Source organism: Euprymna scolopes, chromosome 2, assembly GCF_053919585.1.
Source record: "Euprymna scolopes isolate OS-2025 chromosome 2, ASM5391958v1, whole genome shotgun sequence".
Taxonomy (NCBI): Eukaryota; Metazoa; Mollusca; class Cephalopoda; order Sepiida; family Sepiolidae; genus Euprymna; species Euprymna scolopes.
Genome location: NC_136483.1, coordinates 204,609,489 through 204,625,565, shown reverse-complemented (window position 1 = coordinate 204,625,565; position 16,077 = coordinate 204,609,489). Strand labels below are relative to the sequence as shown.

Genomic DNA, 16,077 nt, shown 5'->3' with positions numbered 1-16,077 from the left:
TTTTTAAAAATAATTTATCATTTTTATGTTGCAGTACCATTAATTGATTAGGTAGGCATAAAATCGCAGAATTAATCCCTTTAATGCCTTTGATGGCCATTTTCTTTTTTTGGTTAAACTTGTGTTTTTGCCTTTTTATGGACAAGTGTAACTATGCTGAGAAAATTGAGGCACCTTCTTATCCATTATTTCTATTTACTACATGATCCAATACCACATATGCGTGATTTTTAATTGCTAAATATTATTAATGAATCATGTGTTGATAACTTTGAATCTCCAAGAAGACAGTAAAACGAATGGCACAATTGAAATAAGTCTGCTAAATAATTAAATACGTTAGATTTGCATTGATGAATATTTCTTATTCATATTCTTCTTTATTTCGTGTATAACTATGGAGGGTAATTCAGTATATTTTCTAGCGAAATTAAGAATCATATGTAGCTGCCTTAGCATGTTATTAATTCGTTTTAAAAATATAATAACCGATTTTAAAAAAAAAAACTAATTATTGAGTTCATGCTGGGTTCATTATTCAGGATTTTTTCACATTACCAAATTGCGACAGATTTTCAATCGCAATATAAAAACTCAAATATAGTATCTTTGCTTTTTCTTTGAACTAATAGTTTTTGTCTTTACTCGACGCACACCATTAAAAGCTACTTTTGACAGCCACAAGGAACAATGTTTACAGACTTATAAAAAGAGCGCTATAATATATATATAGTCTGTTTATTATACAAACATTATTAGTCACATATATGCATACATGTTCAGTGGAGTGCCAATTCTGTAACAAAACTTCATCAAACTAAAGAAGAGAATTTTTTTTTCTTTGATAAAGTGTTGTCCCTGAATTGGGGCTTAACTGAAACATATATGCACATATTTAACCAATAATGTTTGTATACTATACCAGCTCTGTTCTTTAATAATCACGAGGGTTTCATTGGATTTACATCTAGGAAACTAATAGATACAACCATTATATATATATATATATATATATATATATATATATATATATATGTGTGTGTGTGTGTGTATGTGGGGGTGTAGGTGCGTTAGGGTAAGGGTTAGGTTAGTGTGTGTGTGTGTGTGTGTAGGTGTGTGTGTGAGGTTATATAAACGCATGTATACAGTTCAGTAACATGTGACAATGTTGACGGGCTAAAAAAGGTAAATATGTCACAGAGACGAATGTCGAAATTCGGACGGTGGAAAAAAGGGCAGAAAAGGCACAAAAGGAAAAGGAAAGAAAAGGCTGAACTGTGTTAAATGCTTGCAGAGATCATAAAATAAAAGAATTGATAAAAGAATATTCTACTTTTTTTGTTGTTTTTTCTGTTTTATTTTCACAAAAGAAACTTTATTCAGGATAATAAACTACAAGTGGAATCGTATAAAGAGAAGGGCCTTATTAAGTTCACATCCCCGGGGATTTTTCATTATTATTATCATAACAAGAACATTGGGATCTCAACCAATATCTAGAACAGGAATAATCAATTGCATGTTGTTGTTCAGACATCGATTGTGAGCGATATAAGGAGATTGAGCAGACCGATTGACGTCTGCTGCCGTTTATGCCGCTAACCGAGTTTTCTGAAAATGGTAATTGGTAAATTTCTTTCAGGGCTGAGACGTGGACCACACATCTCGATGTGGATAAAACAGAATTGTTAATTAAATTTCTCGTCGATAGAACTTTTTCTAGTGGTTTAAACTTTGATAACGAGTTAAAAAAAGGAAAATTTTGGTTAATGCACATTAAAGAGACGCATTTGTGATTTCGGGGACCAGTTCAGAACGAGAGGAGGAAACTCTCATTCATGATAGCAGGGAAAGATGAAAAATAGATAACGAAGAAAATAAGAGAAACATGAACCTAAAAGTCCATTGACCACTCTTGGTCTGATAATGTATTCTCCAGAGTTGGGAATTGTAAAATATTACTGATAATGTATTATCGTGAATTGAGTTGAATTCTAATTAGAGGAAGGCGAGGTTATTCTTCTCTGGTTCTTAATATAAATCGGTGCATTGGGAACTTCAAAAACTCTGCTCGGCTCCCCACTAGGGCGTACGCCGTTGGGAGATTGCCACTCAGCTTAGAGTCGAAATCGCTAAACTCGAAAATCACCCGAACATTCTGCTCGCCTGCCGACGCAACAGCGTAAAGAGGTTGACACTTGGTCTTAGGATTGAAATTGCTGAATTCGAAAACCGTTTAGACTTTTACCAAATAAAGCTGTCCAGATATGACTATTAAGACCTTAAGTCAGAGACATGAATGATCAGAGTTTTATAATCTATTAACGAATAATTATTGATATTTTATAAAAAAAAAAAAAAAAAAAAAAAAAAAAAACTTGTCGTCAAAATGTTATTTTTTCTACTTTGGGCTTGAAATGACTTTTGCTTTCCGAGGTTACACACTTTCGCGGCTAATGCCAGGCGATTCGCCCTCTTAATCTTTTCACCTTCTGGGGAGAGGAATGATTCGCTGGATAGGGCTTTCAACACCCATGTCATTCACTATTGTGGCCATCGAGCACCAAGAGACCATTAAAAGGCCGGATTCAGTGACATCACTCACTGGACATCGTTGGAGGAAGAAAGGGAGTACAAACATGCGTAAACGAATATATAGCCAGCCGAAATTAATATGCATACATTCTTTCATTAAGAAAACAAATATGCTAATATGCACACATACCTACATGCATATAGCATACACATACGCGCAAAAGCCGTGGGACGGCAGCGTAAACAAATATGTATATTCAATATTTTCTTTACAGACATAACAAATCATTTTTCATGAGAACTCTCGACACATTTATTTATTTGCTGAGTTATCTTCATCTTCCATAGTTGCTATTATTTCACAACGTTTCGGCTAATTATTCCTCTGGCCTTATTCAGGTGGTTAACCACGACGAGATAGAAACGCTGAGTTATGTAACTGTGTCTCCAGTAATTACTGCCTTTCATAGTTATTGTTGTTGTCTCACCACGTTTTGACCAACTAATCCTCTAATCTGCTTTGAGTAGGACCAACCACTATCTTCAGACAATGCTTATCTGGAAACGTCGCGATTAACCACCCGAAGAAGGCCAGAGGAATAGTTGGCCAAAATGTGGAGAAAAAACAACAACTATGAAGATGAGGATAACAGTCCGCAAATGAATAAATAAATATATACAAATTACTCATCTAAAAAGATTATAAAAACAAATATATAACTTTTGATACATTCGGAACTTTCGTATTCTAAGGGGATTTCATCTTTCGTTATCTTAAGTTGTTAATAAAATTAATTTAGAATGAATTGGCTTTGACGTTATTTCATTTAATCATGTCCTATCTACTTGTTCTTCCCTCTGTTCCAACTAAAACATCACATAACAATAATGGCGCCATTATACAAGTTATTCTAATCACTTAGATTCAAACTTTTCTGATAATATAGTCCTGTTAATGTTGTAAACCCCATAAGAACTTTTAAAACGCATGCGTTGGTTTCCTCTAGTGATATTGTTTGCAGTTGATAATATTGCAGCAGTTATTGATTTCAAACGTACACGTTTGAAATCAAGCCGTATCTACTTCGGTAAGATTTAATGGCTACAAAAGCAAGGACAATAAATATTGTTTTCTGTTAACTAATCAAATGAATAAATAAAATATAATGTAACTTAAGGATTTAAAAAATTTTATGATGATCCAGGTCTTTGCGTTGACCTCTCAAGACAATACATTAACTGAATAAAGAATTGGCCGCAAATCACAAACTTTCCGACCTTTTCATTGTCTGGCAGTTTTATTTCAAGTATAAACTTTTCGTGTTTACAATACTTTACGGTAGCGGCAGGATTATTTTCAATGAAAAACTCCATTAAAGAAATATAATACCCCCAGAGCTAACATGTATATTTAAAATCTCGCATAATGCCGTTTCTATTATTCTGATGTAATTACAATTGCAATTTATCTTTCTCTGATTTTTCTCTCTCTTTTATTCCCCCTCATATATATATATATATATATATATATATATATATATATATATATATATATATATATATATATATTTATATATATATATATATATTATGAGGGGGAATAAATAAATATATATATATATATATGTATGTATGTATAATGTGTGAATAGATTGATTTCATAGAGGTAAATCCAATAATACCCGTTTGATTATTAAATAGTGCTTAATTGAGAACAGAGCTGTTATATAGTTTGTTTATTATACAAACATTATCGGTTACATATGTGCATACATGTTTCAGTGGAATCCTAATTCAAGGCAACCCCCACATCAAACCAAACATTTTGGTCTGATGAGGTGGGTCTCCTTGAATTAGGATTCCACTGAAACATGCATGCACATATGTAATCAAATATTTTTGTATAATAAACATATTATATATATACAAGTATTACATAGTCGCTACACTGAACATGCTAGTTTTTCGGACAATTAATTGGCAAAAACCAAAAATTCTCGTCAGACGATGTAATAAAGCTTATGTACCAATGAAGGCATCTGGTTCTCAAATAGAAGCAATGTAATGTTTCTTGTTTATAAGAATAAAATGATAACATTGTAAATTTAAACGAAAGGATTTGTAAGTTAAGAAACATTTTAAACTCCAAACAACAGAAAGCAATAGGGGAAAGAGAACGTCAAGACTTAACAGGATAAAGAGGCAAAATAAAAAGGAAAAGGAAAGGAAAACGAAAAAGAAAAAAAGAAAGAACATAGAGACGGAAGAAAGAAAAAGGGTTAGCATGATTACACTGCCGCAAGAAATGGGAGAGGGTAAAAACGTTTGAAATCATCTTTGATTAAGGGTGGGAAGTTAATATGTCAAAAACACGAGTTTTGTCTACCATGCAGGAAACATAAGAAAAAAGAAAGAAAGAAGCCGGCGCAAGAGGGGGACTAAGACAAATTAGCACATATATTTCAACACTTTAAATTTCAATGTTAAATTTATGGGTTATCCTTATATTGTACTGTTAGTATATTCCATGGATTTTCCTTTATAAATTTATTTCAGCCAGATTTTAGGCGCGAAAGCAGGAATTTATTCCTATGAAGATAACTTTGTATAACATCTAATTTTTTGTTGAAAATTTCTTCTTTAGAATTTACTATGTGATAAGTTTCAAGTAGAAACAGATTACATCTTTTTGATTTGCTTGGTTTATATTTTTTACCTTATCTTATAAGCATTAGAACAGCTTTAGTAAATTAACCTGCGTTACTGTTCCAGTGCACATCTACGGGCTGCAAAATCACAAAATATCAAATCGTCCAAAAAGAAATCAGATAAAGCAGAAATTTGAGCCATTAACATTACCGCATCACGAGGTCACAGTTGATAATAACATGTTTAAAATATTCCTTTCCTACTCCAGTTGATGTTAGAAAATTGAAGAACTTAAGAAACTCCTGATCCAACCCCCGAAACCTATATAAGTAGTGTTAATCGATTTTAATTAGATAAAACATTACAAGTGAGACGCCGATCATCGAAGTGCTTAGGAATTAAATGTACAGTGATGTTAAAAAGATATACGAGATGAATAATCTATAGCCCAGTGTTGATCGGTCGTAAGATACGCTTTAATATATTTTGATGTATGCAGATTTTGTATTTATTATTAACGAGACAATTTATGATTATTATATTGAACCCAATATATAATAGTGCTACCCAGGCGTTACCCTGTCGTAAAATACGCTTAAATATATTCTAATTTATGCAGATTTCCTATTTCTTATTACAGAGCCAATACTCCATTTATTATTATATTATATCCACATATTGTAGTCATTTCAAAAGTTAAAATTACTTGAGTGCCATCGACTAGAATCGAAACCAAAGCATGTAACGTTCCAGCTTTAGTTGTCAAGTTTGAAAAATTTGCTAGAAGTGACGTCATGACGTTAAAATTTTAGACGGTGACAAACAAATTCAGAGTTTTAATATAATAATAGACAGATTAATTCGGTTTTTGTCCCCTTAATTTTTCTGAAGAGAAACGGCGAGGGCACGTCATTTCAATAGAATGATCCGCTGGTTTGGTAGTCTTACTAATGTTAAAATTTAAACTGATTAAATTCGTAAAGAATAAGGATTCATAAGGATTAATAAAGATTAAAAAGATGGTAAGTGATATAATGGATCTCACACTAGGTATAGATAATTTAAGTTTAGCATCTACCAACTCGTGTTTACATATATAATCCAGTAGATGAAAATATTGGAGGCAATCTGTACCTAACAAAAGGTATGTAAGTCCTCGATAGTAAAATCCTATAACTAGTTGTAAATACAAGGAGTAGGAAACTTGAGCATACAGTATAATAAAATATAATGCAAGTTTTTCCTTAAGTGGTTTACGGTACCGGATACTGGACCCAGTGCTAGTGCCTACAATTAAATAATGAGGAAGACAATTTGTTATAATGAAAGCGTACAGGCAGATTGCTCTATTAACTCAGATATTTTAGTACATTCTTAGACCTTTAAATAAAATACAGGTGCGAGAGATCATTTAAATGTTGTCAGGCAATGGCTTTCAAAAAAATAGCTATTCTGAAACTAAACCTGCCTTTAGGTCTGCCAGCAACCACTACAAATGAATGATAAAAAAACACGAGAGATTCACATGCTCAGTCCATCAACTCGAAATTAGATGAACAGAGGCTTAATTCCTATAAGTTTAGGCGAATAAAAACATTGTCCTGAACAGATGCATGTCTTCTATCCCAACCAACATCAATGAGCCTGAGGCGGTTTCGTCAGCATCAAATAAATCCTGACTTTTTGCATCAAACACTACCCTGTGCGACCAGAGTTGTCTACTTCCTGAATTATCTCCAAGGAGCAAAATAATCTTAGAGATATCCATATATCTGTCCAGGATGCTGCTAAACTATTGAAGAACGTTGATTCCAGCAAAGCAACTACACCTGACAGTATTCTAATTATTGTGCTCAAAATGCTGCAAGCGGAACTAGCTCCCATTCTTACAAAGCTGTTTCAATACTGCCTAAAGGAGAAATATTTCCCAATACGCTATAAAAATTTGTTAGTTTTATTAGTATTTAAAAACACTGGAAATCGGTCTACGGAATCTTAGTAAATACCAATTAGTTTTCTGTGCATCATAAGTAATTGCTCGAATCAGCGTCAATCGTATCAGTAAAAACAAACCATTCAATGACAAGGAATATGGTTTCCATCCTGCGAGATCTACAGCTGATGTGCTGACTGTAATATCTCACAGGATCAGTGCATCTATTGATGAGGCCTTCCTCTAGAACAATAGCTTTTGATATATTAAAGGCATTTAATTTAGCATAAAAATATACTTTATGCAAAATCTCCAGCTACGGAATATCTAGAAATATTCGCGCAACCATCAAATGCTTTCATTCTGAAAGGTTAATAAAAGTCATCGATAAGCAGAAGTCCGAAGCTCATAGTATCAATGCTAGCGTGCCTCAAGGATCCATGTTGGGTCCAAATCTCTTCCTGATCTTCGTCAATGATTTCACAAATCACATTTTAAGATCAGTGTTGACGTATATGCAAACCGCATTACCATCTGCGGCAAAATTTCAAAGGCCAACAATAAAATCTTCATGAGTCTTCCTCCTTCGGCCTAGGGTAAAAGATGGCTCGTTAATTTTCATGCACCCAAAACCAAGCTTCTGTCTTTTCACCACCAGCACTCTTATCCTCACGACTTGTAACCATTAAAACGAGCGACCTTTTGTGCTCCAAAATTTGTTTTTCTAAATAGTCACCACCATTCTTGCTTTGTCACTTACGTTTCTGTCGCCACAGTGAAATCGACGAACCCATCGCCTAACTGTGCTGACATCAATTGCTTCGCCTTTATAAATGTTCCATAGGCATTTGTGAATGTTGATCGGTTCAATTTTTCTGCACGGGGGAATTCAATAACACATTTCTGCTTCTGACGCTCGTTTATAACAGGTGTTGCTTTCAATATTTGCAACAAAGACATGAAACTTTCAGGGCATAAATGCATAAGTTCAGTCATCATTACAATGCAATTTGCAATCCCTTCTGATCGATTTGGGCGGAATAAAAATAGGAGCCATCACTTTTGGCACATCCCTCGTAATATTCCTAGCTCTATCATGTGCAGTTGTACTAATGAAATTTAAATAACATCTAAAGGGGCAGCTTTAAAAATACTGGGTTCGACAACATTGAAATGAAATATAAGAAATCGATTATAATGAGAATAGAAGAAATGGAAACATCATTGGGTTCACCACGCCATACAATATACTAGAAACAAGAAATTTAAAAATTTTATTGGTAAATATATTACAGAACTAGCCCTTATATAAAGGATTTAATGAAAATAATTTGAAATTTAGTTACAGTTTTAAGAATTAAAAATTATTATTAAGGCTTACAATAATAAAATATTAAACGATAGTAAACATAGAACAAAAATGACAGTAATAATAATAATAATAATAATAATAATAATAATAATAATAATAATAATAATAATAATCAGAGGGATGGCTGAGAAGATGCAACGTATAACAATAATGAAAACGGATAAAATAATAAGGAAAACCCTTGAATGCGGAGACTAACACACATGAGCTACAAGCACAAGCCGGGCATACAGAAACTGCTACAGATCTAAAACACAAAGAAACATCACATGGAATCATGAAAACTGAAACTGTATAAATGTAATGTAATCAACCCCCTCCGCCCCTTCTCCTTTGTGTGTGTATCTGTGTGTGTGTGTGTGTGTGAGGGGGGGGGGGTCACAATATATTGGCGCCACACCAAATAAGTAAGGAGGGTCAAAGAGAATGGAAAGACCGAGTAGAGAAAGCACTAACCAGACCTCTACTGGATGAGTTCCAAAAAGAACGAGGAGCTGGGGGAGGGATTTTGCCACTCAAATTCCATTGAAGACTAATGGTCGCTGCCAACAAGAAATCAAGGGTAAGCGACTATTGCAATAACGCAAATTCATTTGCAAAGGTTTACGAAAGAGGTGGAGAATACTGGAAATCTGAGGAGACGCGGTGTCACTCAGATTCCAGAGAACACCACAAGTTGTTTCTGAGGAGAAAAGCCAGAATTATGCAAAATGTAAATATAGAAAAATGACATTTAGAAATGAAATGAAAATAAATATAAATGAATTAAATATTTAAAGAATACCTACATATATAGTACCCTTCTGATTCACCATTATATGGTATACCTACTTTTAATTACTATTAACCATATTATCCCATTCTTTTATTCTCATTTCATTTCTAAATGTCATTAAGCCATTGTTTTCTATATTTTATTTTTGCATAATTCTGGCCGTTCTCCTCATCTAATGAGAAACATTTAATTTCGAAATATCATGGCTTAGAAGGTTTTCCTTAACTTTTCGCTTAACTTTACCTTATTGTCTTGATGATATAATAAAGTTAGACATAAATTTTATTTCGCATCTTTCATTTAATATTATTGTTTTTGACCCCCCCCACTTGACAATGTTGAGTTTTTCTTATCTTAATAAGTTTGCTTTGTTAAAGATGTACTCTTTGATAACATAATTATTTTTTATTTTTAATTTATATATATGTAATTTTCTTGTTTTTTTTTTTTTGTTTGTTTTTTTTGTATTTTCCAGAGCTTAATACAAAGGAAAAGATTATTCTGGTGTTATGGAACTACATCACAAAACCTATCATTCTTCTCTTTCTACTTTATATGTTCATCTGTTCGCTCAGTTTCTTGAGTAGTGCGTTTCGATTACTTGGGGGTAAGTAATTCAGAACCATTTTAATACAAATATCTCATGATAATCCACCAAATATACGATCGCTTACTTTAAACTTTTTCCCTTAACTCTTGATAAGCAGTGACTTTTTAGTAAAAAAACTACTGGACATAAATCTATGAACTTGTTTGTAAGTCAAGATATATATTAATTGATAAATCGAAATTATGATGCACTAATTTTATAGCACTTGCGAAGCAAAGAAAGCTAACCCGTGTTTCTAAAAGTGTTGCAAGTACAGGGTGGGACGATACATTTTTTGCCCTAAAGAAAACAACAATACAGCTTTATTTTAAAACTTTTATTGAAAAAATCAATTCAGGTAACTTGATTATGTAGTTGAGCTGACATCTATTCAATGTAGCCGTCTTCATCCTCAATCACTACATCAATACGGGTCCGTAATTGGGAGCATGCCTTTTTCACAAAAGCAGGCCGGAGCTCAGCGAATAATCGGCAAATGGCTGCAACCAGGCTGACTTTGGTGTCGTGGGAGGCCATGTTGTCGGGAGAGGAAAGGGACACAGTGAGAGAAGGGTATAAAGTCGTAGCACTTCTTCTGAAGCCAAGCCTGGGTCTCTTAAGACTTGTGAGCTGGCGCCGAGTCGTGCTGCCACAACCAGGGTCTGCCAGCGGCCACCTGATTGCACCAGGGAATCACTACACTCTTAAGCACATCCAGGTACACTTTGATGTTGGCTTTTGTGAGGTGGAATGATGTGGCACTCACTTGAAACCATACCAAAGACCATAACCATGGCTGAAAACTTCGTTGAGTTGTACCTTCAAGCGTTGAAGCGTCCGGATTTGCGTTTTGAATGTGCTGGCAATAGTCCTGTTGTCATAACTTGGATCGGTAAAGAGCATGAGTTGTACAGCGGTGCATCTCTGATCTCGCTAGTTGAACATTGTGTCACATTCAGACATGATAGATGGCTCCTCTCGCTCTTGGAATTTGTACACAACTGGCCAATTAGTAGATGGTCTGCAACAAAAAAACCGGGTTTCATCAAACGGAAATGGAATTATGTCGTCTTTTCTAGGGCAACAATTTTATTGTTCCCCCTGTATACGTTTAAAAGCATTTCAAAAACCTTCATGCATCAGAGCATTGTGATTAGATGTAAAACGGAAAACCATCACAGTGAAGTTTCTTGCAAAATACTCTAAAGTGTTTATAAAAAATAATGAATGCAAAAAATAAATTGTGAAATGAGAACTGACATATTTTAAACAGTATTCGAATCATTCTGATTCGAATGTTCAGAAAAGTCATTTCTACATCGCAAACAACTTATTATATATAAAAGGTTAGAAAAACAGAAAAAAATATTTTAAAATATACAAATACATTCATATTTTGCATTAGAAACCGATATTGCCTTCCATTTTCACCTTTGAATATGAAATGTTTCCAAGCGTAAAAAATGGACATTCGTCAGTTGTGAGTAATGATATCAAAGTAGATTTTTTAAATCTGTTTTACAAGTATTTTAATAGAAATTTGCTTCCACGAACTTAAAGTACTTGTACCCCCTCGACGTAAATAACACCTACTAACTCGACAAGCAGCATTTTCCCACCCCTACATCCTAACGATCACTAGATACAGAAAAGCCTTCTACTCAAATAGGGGTTTCTCGTGAACTGCTAGACTTTGGAATTCCATCTTGGGCCCCTGCTTCTCTGATTGTACTGACATGAAGAAGTTTAAATTTAATGTGAACACAGATCTTGCTGCTTAACCCTCTAAGTAGTATTCCTATAAAGTTTGTGCGACATAGTATTCCCTTACGTAAAAGTGGCACTGTGCCTTCTTTGGGGTAAAATAATAATAAAAAAGAAATGACACTAAGTTTTAGCAAGTCATTTTCAAAATTATCTGTTAAGAATCAATGGAAAAGCAGCTTCTATCGTCGATTGCTTAATGTTTTAATGAAAGTAAAATACCTCGTTTTAGTGTCAGTAATTAGCAACCGTATAACTTTTTCCGCATGAATAGATATTAGATATTCGGCAAACGTTGAAAATAAACTTCTTAATGTATATACATACGAGGTGACTTCAATGAGTTTCCCGACTTTTTTGTACGAGTATCTAAAATTGTCGTAGACTCTTGAAAATTCAGTATGTTATTACTATACATCTTATGAATGACCAATTTTTATGATTTCAGAGTCAAATGAACAGCTGCAGCAGAAATTTGAATACACCCTACTAAAGCTTGATTGTCATAGCTAGCGAATTTCAAAAATGCAATCTGGACGTGAGGATACTTTAGAAGAACGATATGCAATAAAATTCTGTTTTAAACTTGAAAATAATGCCACAAAACGTATGGAATGCTTCAGACTGCCTTTGGACCATTTTGCATGAATCGAACATCAGTTTTTGAATGGCATAAGAGATACAAGGAAGGCAGGGAATCTATGAGGGATGATGAGGGGTGTGGGAGGAGAACATCAGAGTTGATTAGCCAAATAAAAAATTTCATGCGTGTCTATAGAAACAATAACTGCACAGTTTGATGTCAGTGTGGGAACTGTACACAAAATCATTCCTGAGTAATTGAAGATGCAGAAGATTTGCATAAAGTTTGTCCCACCATCCATGTCATGATTTAGCCAAGATGGACATCAAGACAGTTCCTCACTTTCTCTTTTTCCCAGACCTTGCTCCCTATGATGAAACCTTAGAAGCTATCGTTATCAGACAATTGAGGAGATGACAGAGGCTATGACAAGGGTCATTAATACACGCAAGAGGGCTTCCATGGAGCTTTCCAAAAGTTGTGTGAACAAGAAGGTCATTACAGTCGGAAGAGATTACTTTAAAGGAAACTATAGTTTCATGTGTGTAATATCAATAAAAGTGGCCATGCCAAAATAGTCTGAAAACTTATTGATGGCACCTCGTATATATAATTGATCTATATGTACATAGCTATAGTGTCACAACAATAAGAAGGTAATTCATTTTGTTGAATAAGCAATGTGCCATGTATATGTAAGTATTAATTTGCTGTTTCTAAATTTAGGTCGTGCTGCAGGAAAAATCTTCCAGGACAACATACTTCTGCGAAATCCAGTGGCCGGTTTAATGATCGGTGTTCTAGCTACCGTCCTCGTTCAAAGTAGCTCAACGTCTACTTCTATTATAATTACGATGGTCGGCGAAGGACGTAAGTTATTTTTATTATTCATTTATTTTTTAAACTGGTGTACTAATTTCTTATCTTCATTCTGAGTGCAAACAATTTTTGTGGCGACCTTGTGTTGAAAATGAGCAATCAGTTTTTGACTCAGTTCTGAATATTTTATATAAAGGCTGATTGTTCGTATTACTTGCTTTAGTCAGATTATTGTTCTCATCTGGAGTGTTATTTGTGCAAAGATCATTATGAGATTAGCAGTATATGCGAACCTCTAATTATAATGAAAGACACAAATTGTACAACTTCACTTTGAAATTTCAACGATAGAAGGAAGATAATCCCATGTCAAACTGTATTAGAGTTATTCCTCTTGTCAACCCATTTTTGTACACGACGAAACCACCGTGGAAAACAAAAACAAAACAAAAACAAGTCCAAAAATACGAAACCATCTACAGAACCCGTAATTCTTCTCCCTTCTTTTCCAAGATGACGATCAACATGTCTGACGAAGGTCGAAGGCTACATCGACCGAAACGTTGCATAAATAACACTCAAGATGAGAGCAATTGTCCAATTAAAAGAAGTAATACAAGTTTTTGATTGCTAGAGAGGAAATGACGTACGTTGCTTCTAAAGAGTCACTTTCAAATTTAAAGATCAGTAATGGTAAAAGTTGCAGGTTTTTTTTTTATTCAAATACTAGCAAGCCGCCCGGCGTTGCTTGGCTTTGCCCGGCCGTAAAATATGCATAACTATTATATTTTAATATACATATTTTATATATATTTATTAAAATATAGTATTATAGTATACTACATATATATATATATATATATATATATATATATATATATATATATATATATGAGCAAACAATTAATAAAATATGTTAAAAACACTTTGAAATGAGTTAAAAACATATTTAATCTGAAAAGGAAACACTAGATAAATGGATAGTCCTTAATCCGCTGAGTTTCGATCTTTTTTATTTATAGTTATGTCTCGGAAGTAGAGTGAAAAGCACATCTTATTTTTCTTTTATTAATATTATTTTTTTCCTTGTACACATTTTTGTGAATTATTCCATGGATTTCTGCCTTTAGATTATTATGGACGATCTTCTTCCCATTACGGGATTTCCTTGGATTTTACTTGTACAAATGGAAATTCTTTTAACTTTCTTGAAGTTTTACATTTGGATTTTACCGTCACTGGATTTTTTTATCTACCAGCAGACTATCCATTCATGTGTAATCACCTTTTTCTTTACCATATTCCCCCTGCTTAACTTATTTTGTTTTCAAGTAAGATCTTTGACTTACTTGTTGTTTCATCAAATACTTCTGCATGCAAAATCCGATCCCGCATTTTGCTAATTCCTACCCTCTGATGAGAAGGAGAGTATATCTTCGAAACTCCGCGGATTAAGGACTATTCATTTATCTAGTGCTTCCTTTTCAGATTAAATATGCTTTTAACTCATTTCAAAGTGTTTTTTTTTAACATATTTTATTAACTGTTTGCTCATATTATAAGCTCTATTTCCTATTTGGTTTTATCGAGCTTTTATATCTGGCTGAGATAATTTTATAAATATTAATTCTTTAATATTTATAATTTACTTTCATTTTACCATCTTTGATCAGTTTGGTAAATTCAATTGTAATTTTGATTATATATATATATATATATATATATATATATATATATATATATATATATTAATACAGAATTTTTATTTATTATATATAGAAATACCGTAGGTATTAAATTTAACGTTAAATTCCTTTAAAAAATATAACTAAAAAAAAGGAAAGAAACTGAGGCATGGGCATGCGAGTATTATTTTTTTCGAGCTGAAATCGAAACCAAAACCTCAAGACAGTAAGTCAAGTACGATAAGCATTATGTCAGGCTGATACGTTTTTAAGTTTTTGCTTAAACCTCTTATTCGTAACATAAGTGATATGACATATGAACGATTCACGCATGCGTATCCGTGAAACAGTTGACAAACAGGTAAAAATCCGATAACCCCTCCCACGTATTAATTTTTCAATTTTGACCCCTTAGCAGCCCTTTTTCCAAATAAAACCCGATTAAAATTTTTTACACATATCTGAATATCCTATATAACAAATTTAAAATCTGTAGATCAAAAAAATCGTTGAGTATGTAGGTAGACAAGTGTCCTCACATGCACATTCTCACTTTTATAGATATATAGATAGATATGTTATTGTGTGTTTGGCGGAAATTTACGTTAGAATAGCTTTGTGGTAGGGGTCTTATTTCAGTAAAGTCACTTGGGTGCACGGATATAATTTAAGACGTTGAGCTTTTTTATGGCCTCAAGTCTATACTATCACTGTTGCAATGACACTATGTAACATCGAGATATATTACAATAAATAAGACAATGTCATACTTATTTGTGATCTTATACAGGGTGGAAAGATAACCATCTATAAGTTGGGCAGCTGTGTACAAATCGCAAGAGCGATAGGAGCCTTCTATCATGCCTGAAAGTGACACAATGTTCAACGAGCGAGATCGAAGATGCGCCGCTGTACAACTCATGTTCTTTACCGATCCAAGTTATGATGACAGAACCTTAAAATGCATCACTGGATTACCACGAATAACGAGAACGTGCCCAGGGTGATGAAAACAAAATTTCCGGCCAAGGTTATGGTCTTTGGTGTTTAAAGTGAGGACCACATCATTCCACCTCACACCTTCGAAGTCGGCTTGAAAGCTAACACTAAAGTGTACCTGGATGTGCTGAAGCCTGATCCTCTGGTGATCCTCTGATGCAATCAGGTGGCCGCTGGTAGACCCTGGGTATGGTAGCAGTACTCGGCATCGCCCCACAAGTCCAAAGAGACCAAAGCTTCAGAAGTGCTATAACTTTGTACCCTTCTGTCACTGGCCCCCTCCTTCGCCGACTTGAACCAGCTGGACTACTTCAGTTGGTCATACGTCAAGAACATCACATATCCGCCAATCCGCCATGTATTCACTGAGCTCC

The 16,077-nt window shown here is 34.0% G+C and overlaps 1 protein-coding gene across 2 annotated transcripts in view; it reads left to right on the top strand.

Annotated features, from left to right (window-relative positions):
• LOC145302477 (sodium-dependent phosphate transport protein 2B-like) overlaps positions 1-16,077 on the top strand; it is a 114,381-nt gene that overhangs the window by 77,048 nt on the left and 21,256 nt on the right. For both annotated transcript variants that reach the window (XM_080144658.1, XM_080144657.1), the window contains 2 exons: positions 9,740-9,871; positions 12,927-13,070. In XM_080144658.1, the coding sequence (XP_080000784.1) occupies positions 9,820-9,871; positions 12,927-13,070 (196 nt within the window). In that variant the 5' untranslated portion in view covers positions 9,740-9,819. The remainder of the gene's footprint in view (positions 1-9,739; positions 9,872-12,926; positions 13,071-16,077) is intronic.